The sequence below is a fragment of the Mobula birostris genome, chromosome 10, assembly GCF_030028105.1.
Source record: "Mobula birostris isolate sMobBir1 chromosome 10, sMobBir1.hap1, whole genome shotgun sequence".
Lineage (NCBI taxonomy): Eukaryota > Metazoa > Chordata > Chondrichthyes > Myliobatiformes > Myliobatidae > Mobula > Mobula birostris.
Window position 1 is genome coordinate 16809660 of NC_092379.1, and position 13009 is coordinate 16822668.

A 13009-nucleotide genomic window follows, 5' to 3' on the forward strand; every position below is an offset into this window, starting at 1 on the left:
GAGTAGGTAGGAGAATGGGGTTGAGGGGGAAAATAAATCAGCCCTGATGGAATGGCAGACCAGTCTCAAAGAGTTGAATGGTTAAATTCTGTTCCTATGTCGTACGATCACTGACATATTTGGCGGGATTATTCCTGAACAAAGAAATAAAGGACTTAGTTTTGTGAGGTAATCTGAAACACGGTCCTCCTTCCTCCGTTGCTCCTCCCTCATTAATATACATTAATGATTTAGATGAAGGGATTAAAAGTAACGTTAGCAAATTTGCAGATGACACAAAGCTGGGTGGCAGTGTGAAATGTGAGGAGGATGTTATGAGAATGCAGGGTGACTTGGACAGGTTGGGTGAGTGGGCAGATGCATGGCAGATGCAGTTTAATGTGGATAAATGTGAGGTTATCCACTTTGGTGGCAAGAACAGGAAGGCAGATTACTATCTGAATGGTGTCAAGTTAGGAAAAGGGGAAATGCAACGAGATCCAGGTGTCTTTGTTCATCAGTCACTGAAAGTAGGCATGCAGGTACATCAGGCAGTGAAGAAAGCTAATGGCATGTTGGCCTTCATAACAAGGGGAGTTGAGTATAGGAGCAAAGAGGTCCTTCTGCAGTTGTACAATGCCCTGGTGAGACCACACCTGGAGTATTGTGTGCAGTTTTGGACTCCAAATTTGAGGAAGGACATTCTTGCTATTGGAAGAGTGCAGCATAGGTTCACGAGGTTAATTCCCGGGATGGTGGGACTGTCATATGTTGAAAGATTGGAGTGACTGGGCTTGTATACTCTGGAATTTAGAAGGATGAAAGGGGATCTGATTGAAACGTATAAGATTATTAAGGGATTGGACACGCTGGAGGCAGGAAACATGTTCCCGATGTTGGGGGAGTCCAGAACCAGAGGCCACAGTTTAAGAATAAGGGGTAGGCCATTTAGAACGGAGTTGAGGAAAAACTTTTTCACACAGAGGGTTGTGGATCTGTGGAATGCTCCGCCTCAGAAGGCAGTGGAGGCCAATTCTCTGGATGCTTTCAAGAGAGAGTTAGATAGAGCTCTTAAAGATAGCGGAGTCAAGGGATATGGGGAGAAGGCAGGAACGGAGTACTGATTGTGGATGATCAGCCATGATCACAGTGAATGGCAGTGCTGGCTCGAAGGGCCGAATGGCCTACTCCTGCACCTATTATCTATTGTCTCACCACCCTTCTGCAAACACCCTCTGGCTTCCCTCCTCCATTGCTCTAAACATCCCTCCCCCCAGCATCCTCCTGTATCACCCCTCCACCCCATCGAGCCAGGACCATGTTGCCGTCTCACCCGTAGACCAACAGGTTCTTCTCCACCCTGAAGCACTCGGTCCTCCCATAACCATGTCGACGCTCATGGGACCTGCGAGACTTGGGGCGCTCATCGCTGTCACTGTCCATCTCGGAGAAGTCCACATCGTCGTCCTTGGTGGTGTTGAAGGGCCGGGTCTGCTTGCGGACTCGCGGGGTGTCGATGACCAGGTTGTTCTGCAGAGGTGGCGGGGGAGAAGAGAAACATCGACAGATGGAACTTTTGGTGGGGTTTATGAGGATATTGCTGCAACCTGAGGGACTGAACTAGGGGTTTTATTTCTTGGAGACAGGAGGGGTGACTTTACAGAGGTGTAGAAAACCATGAGGATAGGGTTAATGCGCACAGCATTTTACTCCAGGGTTGGAGAATCAGGAACTCGAGGGCACAGGTTTAAGGTGAGAGGGGAGAGGTGTACAAAGTACCTGATGGGAACCTTTTCACCCAGAGTGTGGTCTGTTTATAGAATGACCTCCAGGGGAAATGGTTGAGGTAGGATCGTTAATAAAATTTAAAATTGTACTTGGGGGAGATATGGGACTAGGGTAGATGGCCACTATGGCTAGCATGTATGGGTTGGGCTGAAAGGTCAGTTTCCTTGCTGTGTGAGTCTATGATATGGTAGCGTGAGATGGATTCTGGAAAAAGAGGGGAGGAAGATTACCAGGGAGCAGGGATTCACTTGAGAGAGCGCAGCAGGCATTGGGAAGTGCTTCTCCTGCTCAGCATCTGCACAAGCCTGGGGTACGGGAGACTCCTCAGCAAAGCTTGGGTAACCGACTGCAGAGAGGCAGAGAGGAGGGACGGAGGGAATCCTGAGTACACGGCAGAGCACTGGGCAGCAGGGACCCCTGACAGGGGACAACCAAGACCAGAGCCCTCACCCTGCGGTTCACCATGTCCAGGTCGATGTCGGCTTTCTTGGCCCACTTCTGCCAGAAGTTGGGGTCGTCCAAGGAGATGTCCGTCCGGTTCCCAGTGGCCACGAAGCTGGCCTGCAACAGAATGGGGGAAGACAGGTCAGAGCGTAACAAATGGGTCAACAGCAGACGCCTTTTTAATTGTCTCTTCGCTCAGCTCTGGGATACCTAGAGTGCACTGAAGATGCATTCATCAGCATGCTCTTCCTTGACTGCAGCTTAGCATTCAACACTATCATCCCTTTGAAACTCATCACTGAGCTCCAAGACACAGGTCTCAGTACACCTCTGTGAGACTGGATGTTTTACGTTTGCTGACCAAAGATGGTGATGGATCAGCACATCGAAAGGAGATTGAAAACCTGACTGGGTGGTGCCACAAGAACATCTCACTCAATGTCAGCAAAACCAAAGAACTGATTTTTTTTTTTTTAAATAATTTTTATTAAATTTTCAAAATGAATACATAGAAAATAAAATCTATCCCCCCCCCCCCCGTATATAGTCCTACCTAAAAAGAAAAGAAAGGAAAAAAAAAGGAACCGCCTGGGTATTGGAAGGTTTTCACATGCTCCATGGGATTCAAAATAAATTTAATATACTTATTCGTTAGTTTCCTCAAGGGACCAAGATCTTTATCGGAGCAATTAAATATGCCATCCTATCTTTTGTAAATAAGGACACCAGATATTCAAAAATGTTCCATATTTATCTCTTAAATTATAAGTGATTTTTTCGAGTGGAATAGAACTAGCCATTTCATTGTTCCAACGATTCATACTTAAATACGAATCAGATTTCCAAGTAACAACTATAGTCTTCTTAGCTACTGCCAATGCAATTTTCATAAATCCTTTCTGATACTTATTCCATTTAAGTTTTGGCTTTATCCCTTCAATATCACCTAACAGAAATAATACAGGGTTATGTGGAAGTTGAGTTCCAGTAATTTGTCCCAATAAGACTCTTAAATTTATCCAAAAGGGTTGAATTTTAAAACAAGATCAAGTAGAATGTAAGAAAGTACCAATTTCTTGATTACACCGAAAGCATTTATCAGATAGGTTTGAATTTAATCTATTTATTTTTTGTGGTGTAATATATAATTGGTGTAAAAAGTTATATTATACTAATCTAAATCGAACATTTATTGTATTTGTCATACTGTCAAGGCACAGTCTTAACCAATTTGTTTCATCAATATTAATATTCAGATCTGTTTCCCATTCTTGTTTTGACTTAAAAATTGCTACTCCCCACTACAACAATACTACCCACCCAATCTCTCTTTAGTTTCTGATATTCTGTTTCTGTTAAATGCGTTTCCTGTAAAAAGGCTGAATCTATCTTCATTTTCTTAATATGTGTTAAGATTCTTTTTTCTTTTCACTGGTCCATTAAGCCCATTAACATTAAAACTCAAAAAATTCAATAAATTAGTCATTATTTTTAACAAAATTACTCCAATCTAAAACATTACTTAGCTTCTCAACTCTCATAGTTCCTTGGGGAATCTCTTTGAACTTCACCATGTTGCTATGTGTTCCCCTCCCAATCATCCAGGCAAAAAGAAAAAAAAAGATAGATGAGATATAAAAAAAGAAAAAACAAAATACCCCCCCACTAATGTTGTGAATGAAAGGATACACAACACTACCCCACTCCATTTTGCGGGTTGTGGCTGGAGCCACGCTTGCACACATGATTAGCGTAGCAATCGATCAGCGCTTCTTCCAGCTCCCCCGCAACAAAAAAAATTATATAAAAAAATTAACGTTACTATTCCCAACTAGTATTCCTCAAATTTTAACCTTACTTCCCCTCCCCCATATAATTAGTAATATATTTATATATTCATCCGCCTTCAAAAATCCAACAAGTCCATTCTTTGACCCAGTCTTCTTCCTCAATCCATCTCGCTCCCCTGGTTTTGTTCTTGTACCTGGTGAATATTCAGAGAGTCTTGCACAAACTGCTCCACTTTCCGGTAATCATCAAAAAATCTTTTTTCTCCACCAGTCAAAAAAATCTTCAAGGTTGCAGGGTAACGCAATATAAAATGATAACCCTGATCCCATAGGATTTTTTTCACTGGATTAAATTTCTTCCTTCTCTTCAAAAGTTCATAACTTATGTCAGGGTAGAAAAAAATTTTGTTCCCTTGAATCATCAATGGCCCCTTTCTATTCTTGGCAGCTTGGGCAGCTGCCTGTAGAATCCTTTCCTTGTCTTGAAATCTTAAGAACTTTATTAAAATTGCACGTGGATATTGGTCATCTTGTGGTTTTGGTCTTAGAGCTCTATGTGCCCGCTCAATTTCAATTAATCGGTCCTCCTCTTTCATTTGCAAAACTTCCGGGATCCATCTTTGAAAAAATTTTATTGAATTTCCTCCCTCCATACCAACAATTTTAATATTATTACGTCTACTAAAATTTTCCAACATGTCCACTTTCTCCAAGAGTCGATTTCTTTCCATGTTCCAGACAAGCAGATCATTTTCTGTTTTTTCCACTCTATCATTAATATGCTCCATTTTTCTTTCCATCTTCTGAAGCTTCTTATCCACTTTATCCTGTCTTTCCATAGCTTTATTATAGCACATCTTCATGCCTTTAAGCTCTGCTCTTACTTTTCTTACTTCAGCCGTTAATTGCAATAAAGCCTCTCTTATGTCTCCATCATCTCCTTTAGTTCCAATCTCTTCCAATTCTTCCTCCTCTTCTTCATCTGTGTTCTCTGCAGAGTCCAATTCTGACTCTGAGTCACTTTCAGTTGCAGTGGCTGTCGGTTCTTGTAGTTTGAGTTGTATTGATTTGCGCATGCGTTCTTCTTTGCGCGTGCGCATTTCTGGCATCTTCTTCCGAGAGACCACTACCGCCGCCATTGCTCCCTGTTCTACGGCGGAGATAGAACACATCTCCAAAAGAGATCTAACCTGAGTCCGAGGCTCCATCGCTGCAGTAGGCCCTTTTTTCTTCCCATCTCGCGGCGGCTTCGCAACAACAGACTTCTTCTGTTGCAGTTTAGGAGGCATATCGTAAAGTAGTCTTGCAAAGTTATAAGTAGTTTTCGGAGAGTACTTATTAACTTTGCTTTGTTTAAACGGTACTTTGCTAATTTTTTACGGGAGAGCTGGATTTACACGTCTCAATCCCACGTCATCACGTGACGCCCCCAAGAACTGATTACTGACGAGAGGAAGAAGCAGGTGGTCCACAGTCCTCATTTTGGGATCAGTGGTGAAGAGGATCGGTAGTTTTAAAGTTCTTGGCGTTAACATTGTCAGAAGATCAGTCCTGCAACCAGCACATGAATGCCATCGCAAAAAGCACAACAGTCTCTCTACTTTCTGAGAAGTTTGCATAGATTTGGCACCCCACCAAAAATCTTGTAGAGATGCACAGGGAAAAGTGCCCTAATTGGTTGCATCACAGCCTGGCATGGAAACAAAAATGCTCGGGAACAAAAAAGTTACAAGTGATAGCTACAACTCAGCCCATCACAGGCAAAGCCCTCCCCACCATTGAGTACACTTACATAGAGCACTGTCATAAGAGAGCAGCATCCATTATCAAGAAACCCCAACATCCAGGCCATGCTCTCTTCTCGCTACTACCATCGAGCAAGAGGCCTGGAAGCCATTAGGTTCAGGAACAGTTATTACCCCACAACCATCAAGCTCTGAACTGGCGTGGATAACTTGACTCACCACTACTCTGAACTGATTCTACGACCTATAGACTCATTTCCAAGGACTCTTTGGTTTGTAGATGCAGTAAGCTATCAAGGCAGCAAATGGAATGTTGGCCTTCATTGCTCGTGGGATTGAATTTAAGAGCAGAGACGTTATCCTGCAACTGTACAGGGTATTGGTGAGGATGCACCTGGAGTAGTGTGTGCAGTTCTGGTCTCCTTACTTAAAGAAGGATATACTGTCTTTCTTTGGAGGTGGTGCAGAGGAGGTTCACCAGGTTGATTCCAGAGATTGGGGGGGCAGGGAGCAGGGATTAGACTTTGAGGAGAGATTGACTATACTCACTAGAATTCAGAAGAATGAGAGATCTTATAGAAACATATAATTATGAAAGGGATAGATAGAGGTAGGAAAGCTGTTTCCACTGGTAGGTGAGACTGGAACCAGGTGACATAGCCTCAAGATTCAGGGGAGTAGATTTAGGACGGAGATGAGGAAGAACTGCTTTTCCCAGAGAGTGGTGAATCTGTGGAATTCTCTGCCTAATGAAGCAGTGGAGGCTACTTCAGTAAATGTATTTAAGACAAAGTTGGATAGATTTTTGCATTGTAGGGGAATTAAGGGTTACGGGGAAAAGGCAGGTAGGTGGAGATGAGTCCATGGCCCAATCAGCCATGACCTTATTGAATGGCGGAACAGGCTTGATGGGCCCAATGGCCTACTTCTGCTCCTGTTTCTTATGATCTTTACAATTCAGGTTCAGTATTTTTTATTTTCACATTTTTTTCTTTTGCACATTGGATGTTTGTCAGTCTTTACCTATAGACCACCGTAGAATTTGATTGTATTTCTTTCTTCTATCTAAATACTTGTAAGAGACTCTATCTCAAAGTAGTACAGGATAATAAATTCACTTTGAACGTCGATAGAAATGAAGACTGTGCTGAGGGGGGGGGTGACTGGCAGGCTACAAACACACCCCGAGGTTGATGCTCACCTTGGCGAACGTGGAGCCCTTGCCCTCTGTCTCGATGGTGATGGTGGTGGTCCTGCGCGACAGGATCTGGTCGATGTCCTCCTCGCAGAACTTGGAGCCCTCGTCCTCCTCGTCCATGATGGCGCCGTAGGCACCCTTGCGCAGCAGATCCTCGATCTCCTTCTTGGAGAACTGCTGGATCTGTGGGGGAGGGAGCGCGAGAGGAGGCTGACGGTGGGGAGAGGAAGCCCCTCTTCCAGCCTTACACCCCCACAGGCACTCAGAAACCCAGCTTCCCCACCCAGGGCCCAGCCGTCTGCAACCCCAGCACCCCCATGAACCAGCCCTCCCTTTTCTTATTGACAATCCACCTTCCTCTGTTCCCCCCGGTAACCTACGGATCCTGCCCCACATCCTTGAGGGGGCTCCAAATACCTTTCAAAAAGCATCTCCTCCACCCCCTTCTAGATTCTCCCACATCCTCTCCTCTGAGGGAGACCCCCTTACCAACCCAATCCCTTTTGCCTCTTCTAATGCAAGCCCCCTCAGTCAGATATCCCTCGAGGGAGAACCCACTCGTACGCAGGGTGTGTTCAGGGAACCAGGCAGATGAACATCCTTCCTTACACAAAAAGTTGACCCTTCGCCACGAGACAACCCACCATTTCCTGGGATGTATTTGGTAAATAAAACATTTTTTTTTAACAACCCTCAACCAGGTTTCTCCTCAGCCTCCACTGCTCCAGAGACAACACCTAAGATTGTCCAGAAAGTATTATAGCTTATTCTAATGCAGGCAGCATCCTGGTAACCCTCTTCTACACCCTCTCTGAAGCCCCCTACACCCTTCCTAAAATGAGACTACCAGAACTTAATTCAAATCTCCAAATAGCATTCTGTGTACTGTTTCCAAAGCATCATCATCCCTTTTTCTCCCCACAAAGAGTGGACCCTTGCCAATGGGACAACCCATTCCCCCACTCCAGGGTCCTGTATACAGATCAATGTCGTATCCCATGGAACACAACACCCATCCAGCCCAGGGTCAGATCTCTGAGCACCGGGCACCTGCAGCGAGCGGCACTCACCCCGTTGATGTTGTTCTCTCGGCTACTCATGGACTGCAGCACAGCCTTGTCCAAGCCCAGCTTGAGACTGGCCTTGTCGAACATCTCCCTCTCGTACGAGTTGCGGGTGATCAGCCGGTACACCTTCACTGCCTTACTCTGGCCGATCCGATGGCAGCGAGCCTGGGCCTGAAGCAGGGAGGGGAAGAGGGGGAGGCAGGCGTGGGACAGGGTGAGAAGCAGAAGGGAAGGAGCAGTGGAGAGGGAGTGGGAGGAGAGGGAGGGAGAGAGGGAGGGAGAGGTGGGATGAGGGAAGGAGGGAGGGTGGGAGAGGTGGGATGAGGGAGGGAGGGAGGGGTAAGGGTGGAGGAGGGAGGGGAGGATGAGGGAGGGAGGGGGAGGGTGGAGGAGGGAGGGGGAGGGTGGAGGAGGGAGGGGGAGGGTGAAGGAGGGAGGGGGAGGGTGAAGGAAGGGGGGAGGGTGAAGGAAGGGGGGAGGGTGAAGGAAGGGGGAGGGTGAAGGAAGGGGGGAGGATGAAGGAAGGGGGGAGGATGAAGGAAGAGGGGAGGACGAAGGAAGAGGGGAGGACGAAGGAAGAGGGGAGGACGAAGGAAGAGGGGAGGACGAAGGAAGAGGGGAGGACGAAGGAAGAGGGGGAGGACGAAGGAAGAGGGGAGGACGAAGGAAGAGGGGAGGACGAAGGAAGAGGGGAGGACGAAGGAAGAGGGGAGGACGAAGGAAGAGGGGAGGACGAAGGAAGAGGGGAGGACGAAGGAAGAGGGGAGGACGAAGGAAGAGGGGAGGACGAAGGAAGAGGGGAGGACGAAGGAAGAGGGGAGGACGAAGGAAGAGGGGAGGACGAAGGAAGAGGGGAGGACGAAGGAAGAGGGGAGGACGAAGGAAGAGGGGAGGACGAAGGAAGAGGGGAGGACGAAGGAAGAGGGGAGGACGAAGGAAGAGGGGAGGACGAAGGAAGAGGGGAGGACGAAGGAAGAGGGGAGGATGAATGAGGGAGAAGGTAAGAATTGTGAGAGACAGGGATGGTAGGGATACAATGAGTGGAGGGAGGGAAAGGACAATGAGAGACAGGAAGGCGGGAGAGAGAGAGAGGGAGAGGACAGTGAGAGGCGGAGGCAGGGAGATGGAGTACGCAGCCCCATCCTCCCCGCAACCCCCTCCCCTCCCCGCTGCCCTACCTGCAGGTCGTTCTGGGGGTTCCAGTCGGAGTCGAAGATGATACAGGTGTCTGCGGCAGTGAGGTTGATGCCCAGCCCCCCGGCCCGCGTACACAACAGGAACACAAAGCGGTCCGAGTCCGGTTTGCTGAAGCGGTCGATGGCAGCCTGCCGCAGGTTCCCCCGCACCCGCCCATCAATCCGTTCGTACAGGTACCTGGGGAGGCATGGAGAGATGGTGAGGGTGGAGAAGAGGGCAGATAGTGAGGGGGACATGGTGGAGTTGGACTCTGAGGGGGTTGAGGGAGATGATGGATGCAGTGGGAGGAAGCGTTGAGGGGTGGCGAAAAACACTGAGGGTCATAGACTAGGCGTAACAGGGCAGACCAGATACACCTCATCCCTATAACCACCTCCCTCCCCTGTGCTCTTCCTCATAAACCTCACACACTCTCCGTCCCGTCCCTAACCCAGCTGTGGAGGGTGGGGTGGAGGGACTAATGAGGGCAAGAAGCAACTACCCTGGTCTGGGCAGGGAGAAAGGATAGGGAAGGGGCTGGAGGGTGTGCTGGCGGGGCAGCCCCCTCACCTCTTCTGGATGAGGTAGTCCTCGAGGATATCCAGGCAGCGGACCATCTGCGAGAAGATGAGCACCTTGTGCCCGCCCGCCTTCAGCTTGGGCAGCAGCTTGTCGATCAGCACCAGTTTGCCCGCCGACTGGATCATGGCCTGCAGGTGGAAGTCCAGCGCTGTCGGGTCGTGCGTCTCCCGGAACTCACCCAGGATCTTCTCCTCTGCTCCTGCGGGAGAGAACGAGGGGAGCTCGGTCAGACACCAGCTTGCCCACTGCTCCGGGAATCTGTACTCTCCCACCCCCACGGGATCAGATCGCATCCTGCAACCCATTCCTGGAGATCTGTTATTCAACATTGAATTTCTGGATCAGATCCAAGCCTGTAACCCACTCCCAGGGATCTGTTATTCCATATATAAACCTACATAACTCCAGGACCAGATCCCAGCCTGTAACCTACATCCAGGGATCTGTTATTCTATATATAAACCTCCTGAACCCTGAGATCAGATCCCAGCTACAGCCCAGTCCCATGGATTTCTTTGTTTGTGTTTTTTTTTTGTTATTCTATAAATAAACCCTGAAACCCTAGGATCTGTTATTCTGCATATACCACCCCCACCAACCCACAGATCAAATCCCAGCCTGTAAACCCACCACCCCGAAACCCACAGATCAAATCCCAGCCTGTAAACCCACCACCCCGAAACCCATAGATCAAATCCCAGCCTGTAAGCCGTTCCTGTGGATCTATTATTCTATATATAAGATCCTCCCACAAACCCATAGATCAGGTCCCAGCTGGAAGCCCATTCTTGGGAATCTGCTATATTATATATAAATCACCTAAACCCTTGGATAAGATCCCAGCCTCTAACCCACCTGGGAATCTGTTATTCTATATAGAACCCCCCTGAATCTCTGGATAAGATCCCAGCCTCTAACCCACCTGGGAATCTGTTATTCTATATAGAACCCCCCTGAATCTCTGGATAAGATCCCAGCCTCTAACCCACCTGGGAATCTGTTATTCTATATAGAACCCCCCTGAATCTCTGGATAAGATCCCAGCCTCTAACCCACCTGGGAATCTGTTATTCTATATAGAACCCCCCTGAATCTCTGGATAAGATCCCAGCCTCTAACCCACCTGGGAATCTGTTATTCTATATAGAACCCCCCTGAATCTCTGGATAAGATCCCAGCCTCTAACCCACCTGGGAATCTGTTATTCTATATAGAACCCCCCTGAATCTCTGGATAAGATCCCAGCCTCTAACCCACCTGGGAATCTGTTATTCTATATAGAACCCCCCTGAATCTCTGGATAAGATCCCAGCCTCTAACCCACCTGGGAATCTGTTATTCTATATAGAACCCCCCTGAATCTCTGGATAAGATCCCAGCCTCTAACCCACTTGGGAATCTGTTATTCTATATAGAACCCCCCTGAATCTCTGGATAAGATTCCAGCCTCTAACCCACCTGGGAATCTGTTATTCTATATAGAACCCCCCTGAATCTCTGGATAAGATCCCAGCCTCTAACCCACTTGGGAATCTGTTATTCTATACAGACCCCCGCTGAACCCTGAGATCAGATACTAGCCTGTAAATGACTCCCGGGGATCTGTTATTCAGTACAGAAACCCCCTGAATCCCTGGATTTGAGGGAGATGATGGGGATCTGCTATTCTATTTTTGATCATCCCTCCGCCCAACCAGTGGCTGGGACCCCCGGCCACCCACCGTTGATGAGGTAGGGGTGGTTGCAGCATTTACGCAGTTCCATCATGGTGTTGAGCAGGTTGGGGACGTTGGCCTGGCCCGCCCCCTTGGCCAGAAAGGTGAAGTTGCGCTCCAGGATGGCACGGTAGTACTTCTTCTGGATGTTGGTCAGCTCCACCTCGATGATCGTCTCCTCCTTGGGGGCCAAGTTCTTCTCCACGTCCTCCTTGAGACGCCGCAGCATCATGGGCTTGAGCAGGGCCTGCAGCTTCTGCACCTGTCTCCGGGAAGGAAAAAGGCAGAGCGGTGAGGTGAGCGTGGCAGGGGGAGCCGCGAGCCGGGTACGCCCACCGTGCGCCTCCCCGCCTCCCTGTACCGTCCCTACCTGCTCCTCCGTCTTCAGGTCCCCAAACTCCTGCAGGAAGGCCGACTCCAGGGGGAACTGCGAGGGCTCCAGGAAGTTCAGCAGGCTGAACAGCTCCTCCACCGTGTTCTGCAGGGGGGTCCCGGTCAGAAGGACCTTGTGCTCCTGTGGGCGAGACCAGCAACCCGTCAGAGGCACCATCACAATCTGGGACAGCAACCTGAACACGCAGGAAGGCAGGAAGCAGAGGACTGCCCAATACTTTGGGGGCACATCCCTCAGCAAGTCAGACCCATTGAAGGGTTTCAGCTTTTTATTCCCCTCCATGGATGCTGCCCAGCTTGCTGAGTTCCTCCAGCATTATGTGTACATCCCTTCCCACCAGCGGGAGTATCTACAGAAGGCACTAGACCCGGCCATTTCCTCATCAAGCAGCAGGCACAGAAGCCCCAAGTCGCACACCACCAGGTTCAGGAACAGCAAATTCCCTTCAATCATTCCGTTCTTGAACCAACCAGCACAACCCTGATCACTGTACAGCAACACTGTAGGAACACCTTGCAGGAGTGAGCAGAACAGAGGGAAGCCAGGGGTACAGGTGCATGGTTCCCTAGAAGTAGAGTCGCGGGCAGGCAGGGTGGTCAAGGTGTTAGCTTTCATCAGTCAGGGCACCGATAACAGGGGTTGGGATATTGTGTTGCAGCCGTACAAGGTTGTATGTCAGACTGCAATTAGAGTACTGCGTGCTGTTCCTGTCACCCACTTACACGGGTGTGATTAAGCCAGAGAGGGTGCACAAAGGACCCACAGGACATTACTGGGACTGCAGGTCTCGAGTAATAAGGAGAGACTGAACGGTTTCCCCTGAAGTGGAGGAGGCTGAGAGGTGACCTGTTGGGAGGTTTATAAAAGTCACAAAGGGTTAGGTAACACACGTAAAAGTTGCTGGTGAATGCAGCAGGCTAGGCAGGATCTATAGGAAGCGGTACAGTCGACATTTTGGGCCCAGACCCTTCATCAGGACTAAGGGTCTGGGCCCAAAACGTCGACTGTACCTCTTCCTAGAGATGCTGCCTGGCCTGCTGCGTTCACCAGCAACTTTTACGTGTGTTGCTTGAAATTCCAGCATCTGCAGATTTCCTCGTGTAGGGGTGTAGGTAAGGTGGACGGTCACAG

General features: G+C 48.6%; 1 protein-coding gene across 4 annotated transcripts in view; it reads right to left on the reverse strand.

Annotated features, from left to right (window-relative positions):
* chd8 (chromodomain helicase DNA binding protein 8) overlaps positions 1 to 13009 on the reverse strand; it is a 77478-nt gene that overhangs the window by 24521 nt on the left and 39948 nt on the right. For all 4 annotated transcript variants that reach the window (XM_072269987.1, XM_072269990.1, XM_072269986.1 and 1 more), the window contains exons 15-22: positions 11855 to 11998; positions 11491 to 11746; positions 9758 to 9968; positions 9190 to 9385; positions 8015 to 8182; positions 6948 to 7127; positions 2218 to 2328; positions 1313 to 1509 (exon numbers count right to left, since the gene is read on the reverse strand). In XM_072269987.1, the coding sequence (XP_072126088.1) occupies positions 1313 to 1509; positions 2218 to 2328; positions 6948 to 7127; positions 8015 to 8182; positions 9190 to 9385; positions 9758 to 9968; positions 11491 to 11746; positions 11855 to 11998 (1463 nt within the window). The remainder of the gene's footprint in view (positions 1 to 1312; positions 1510 to 2217; positions 2329 to 6947; positions 7128 to 8014; positions 8183 to 9189; positions 9386 to 9757; positions 9969 to 11490; positions 11747 to 11854; positions 11999 to 13009) is intronic.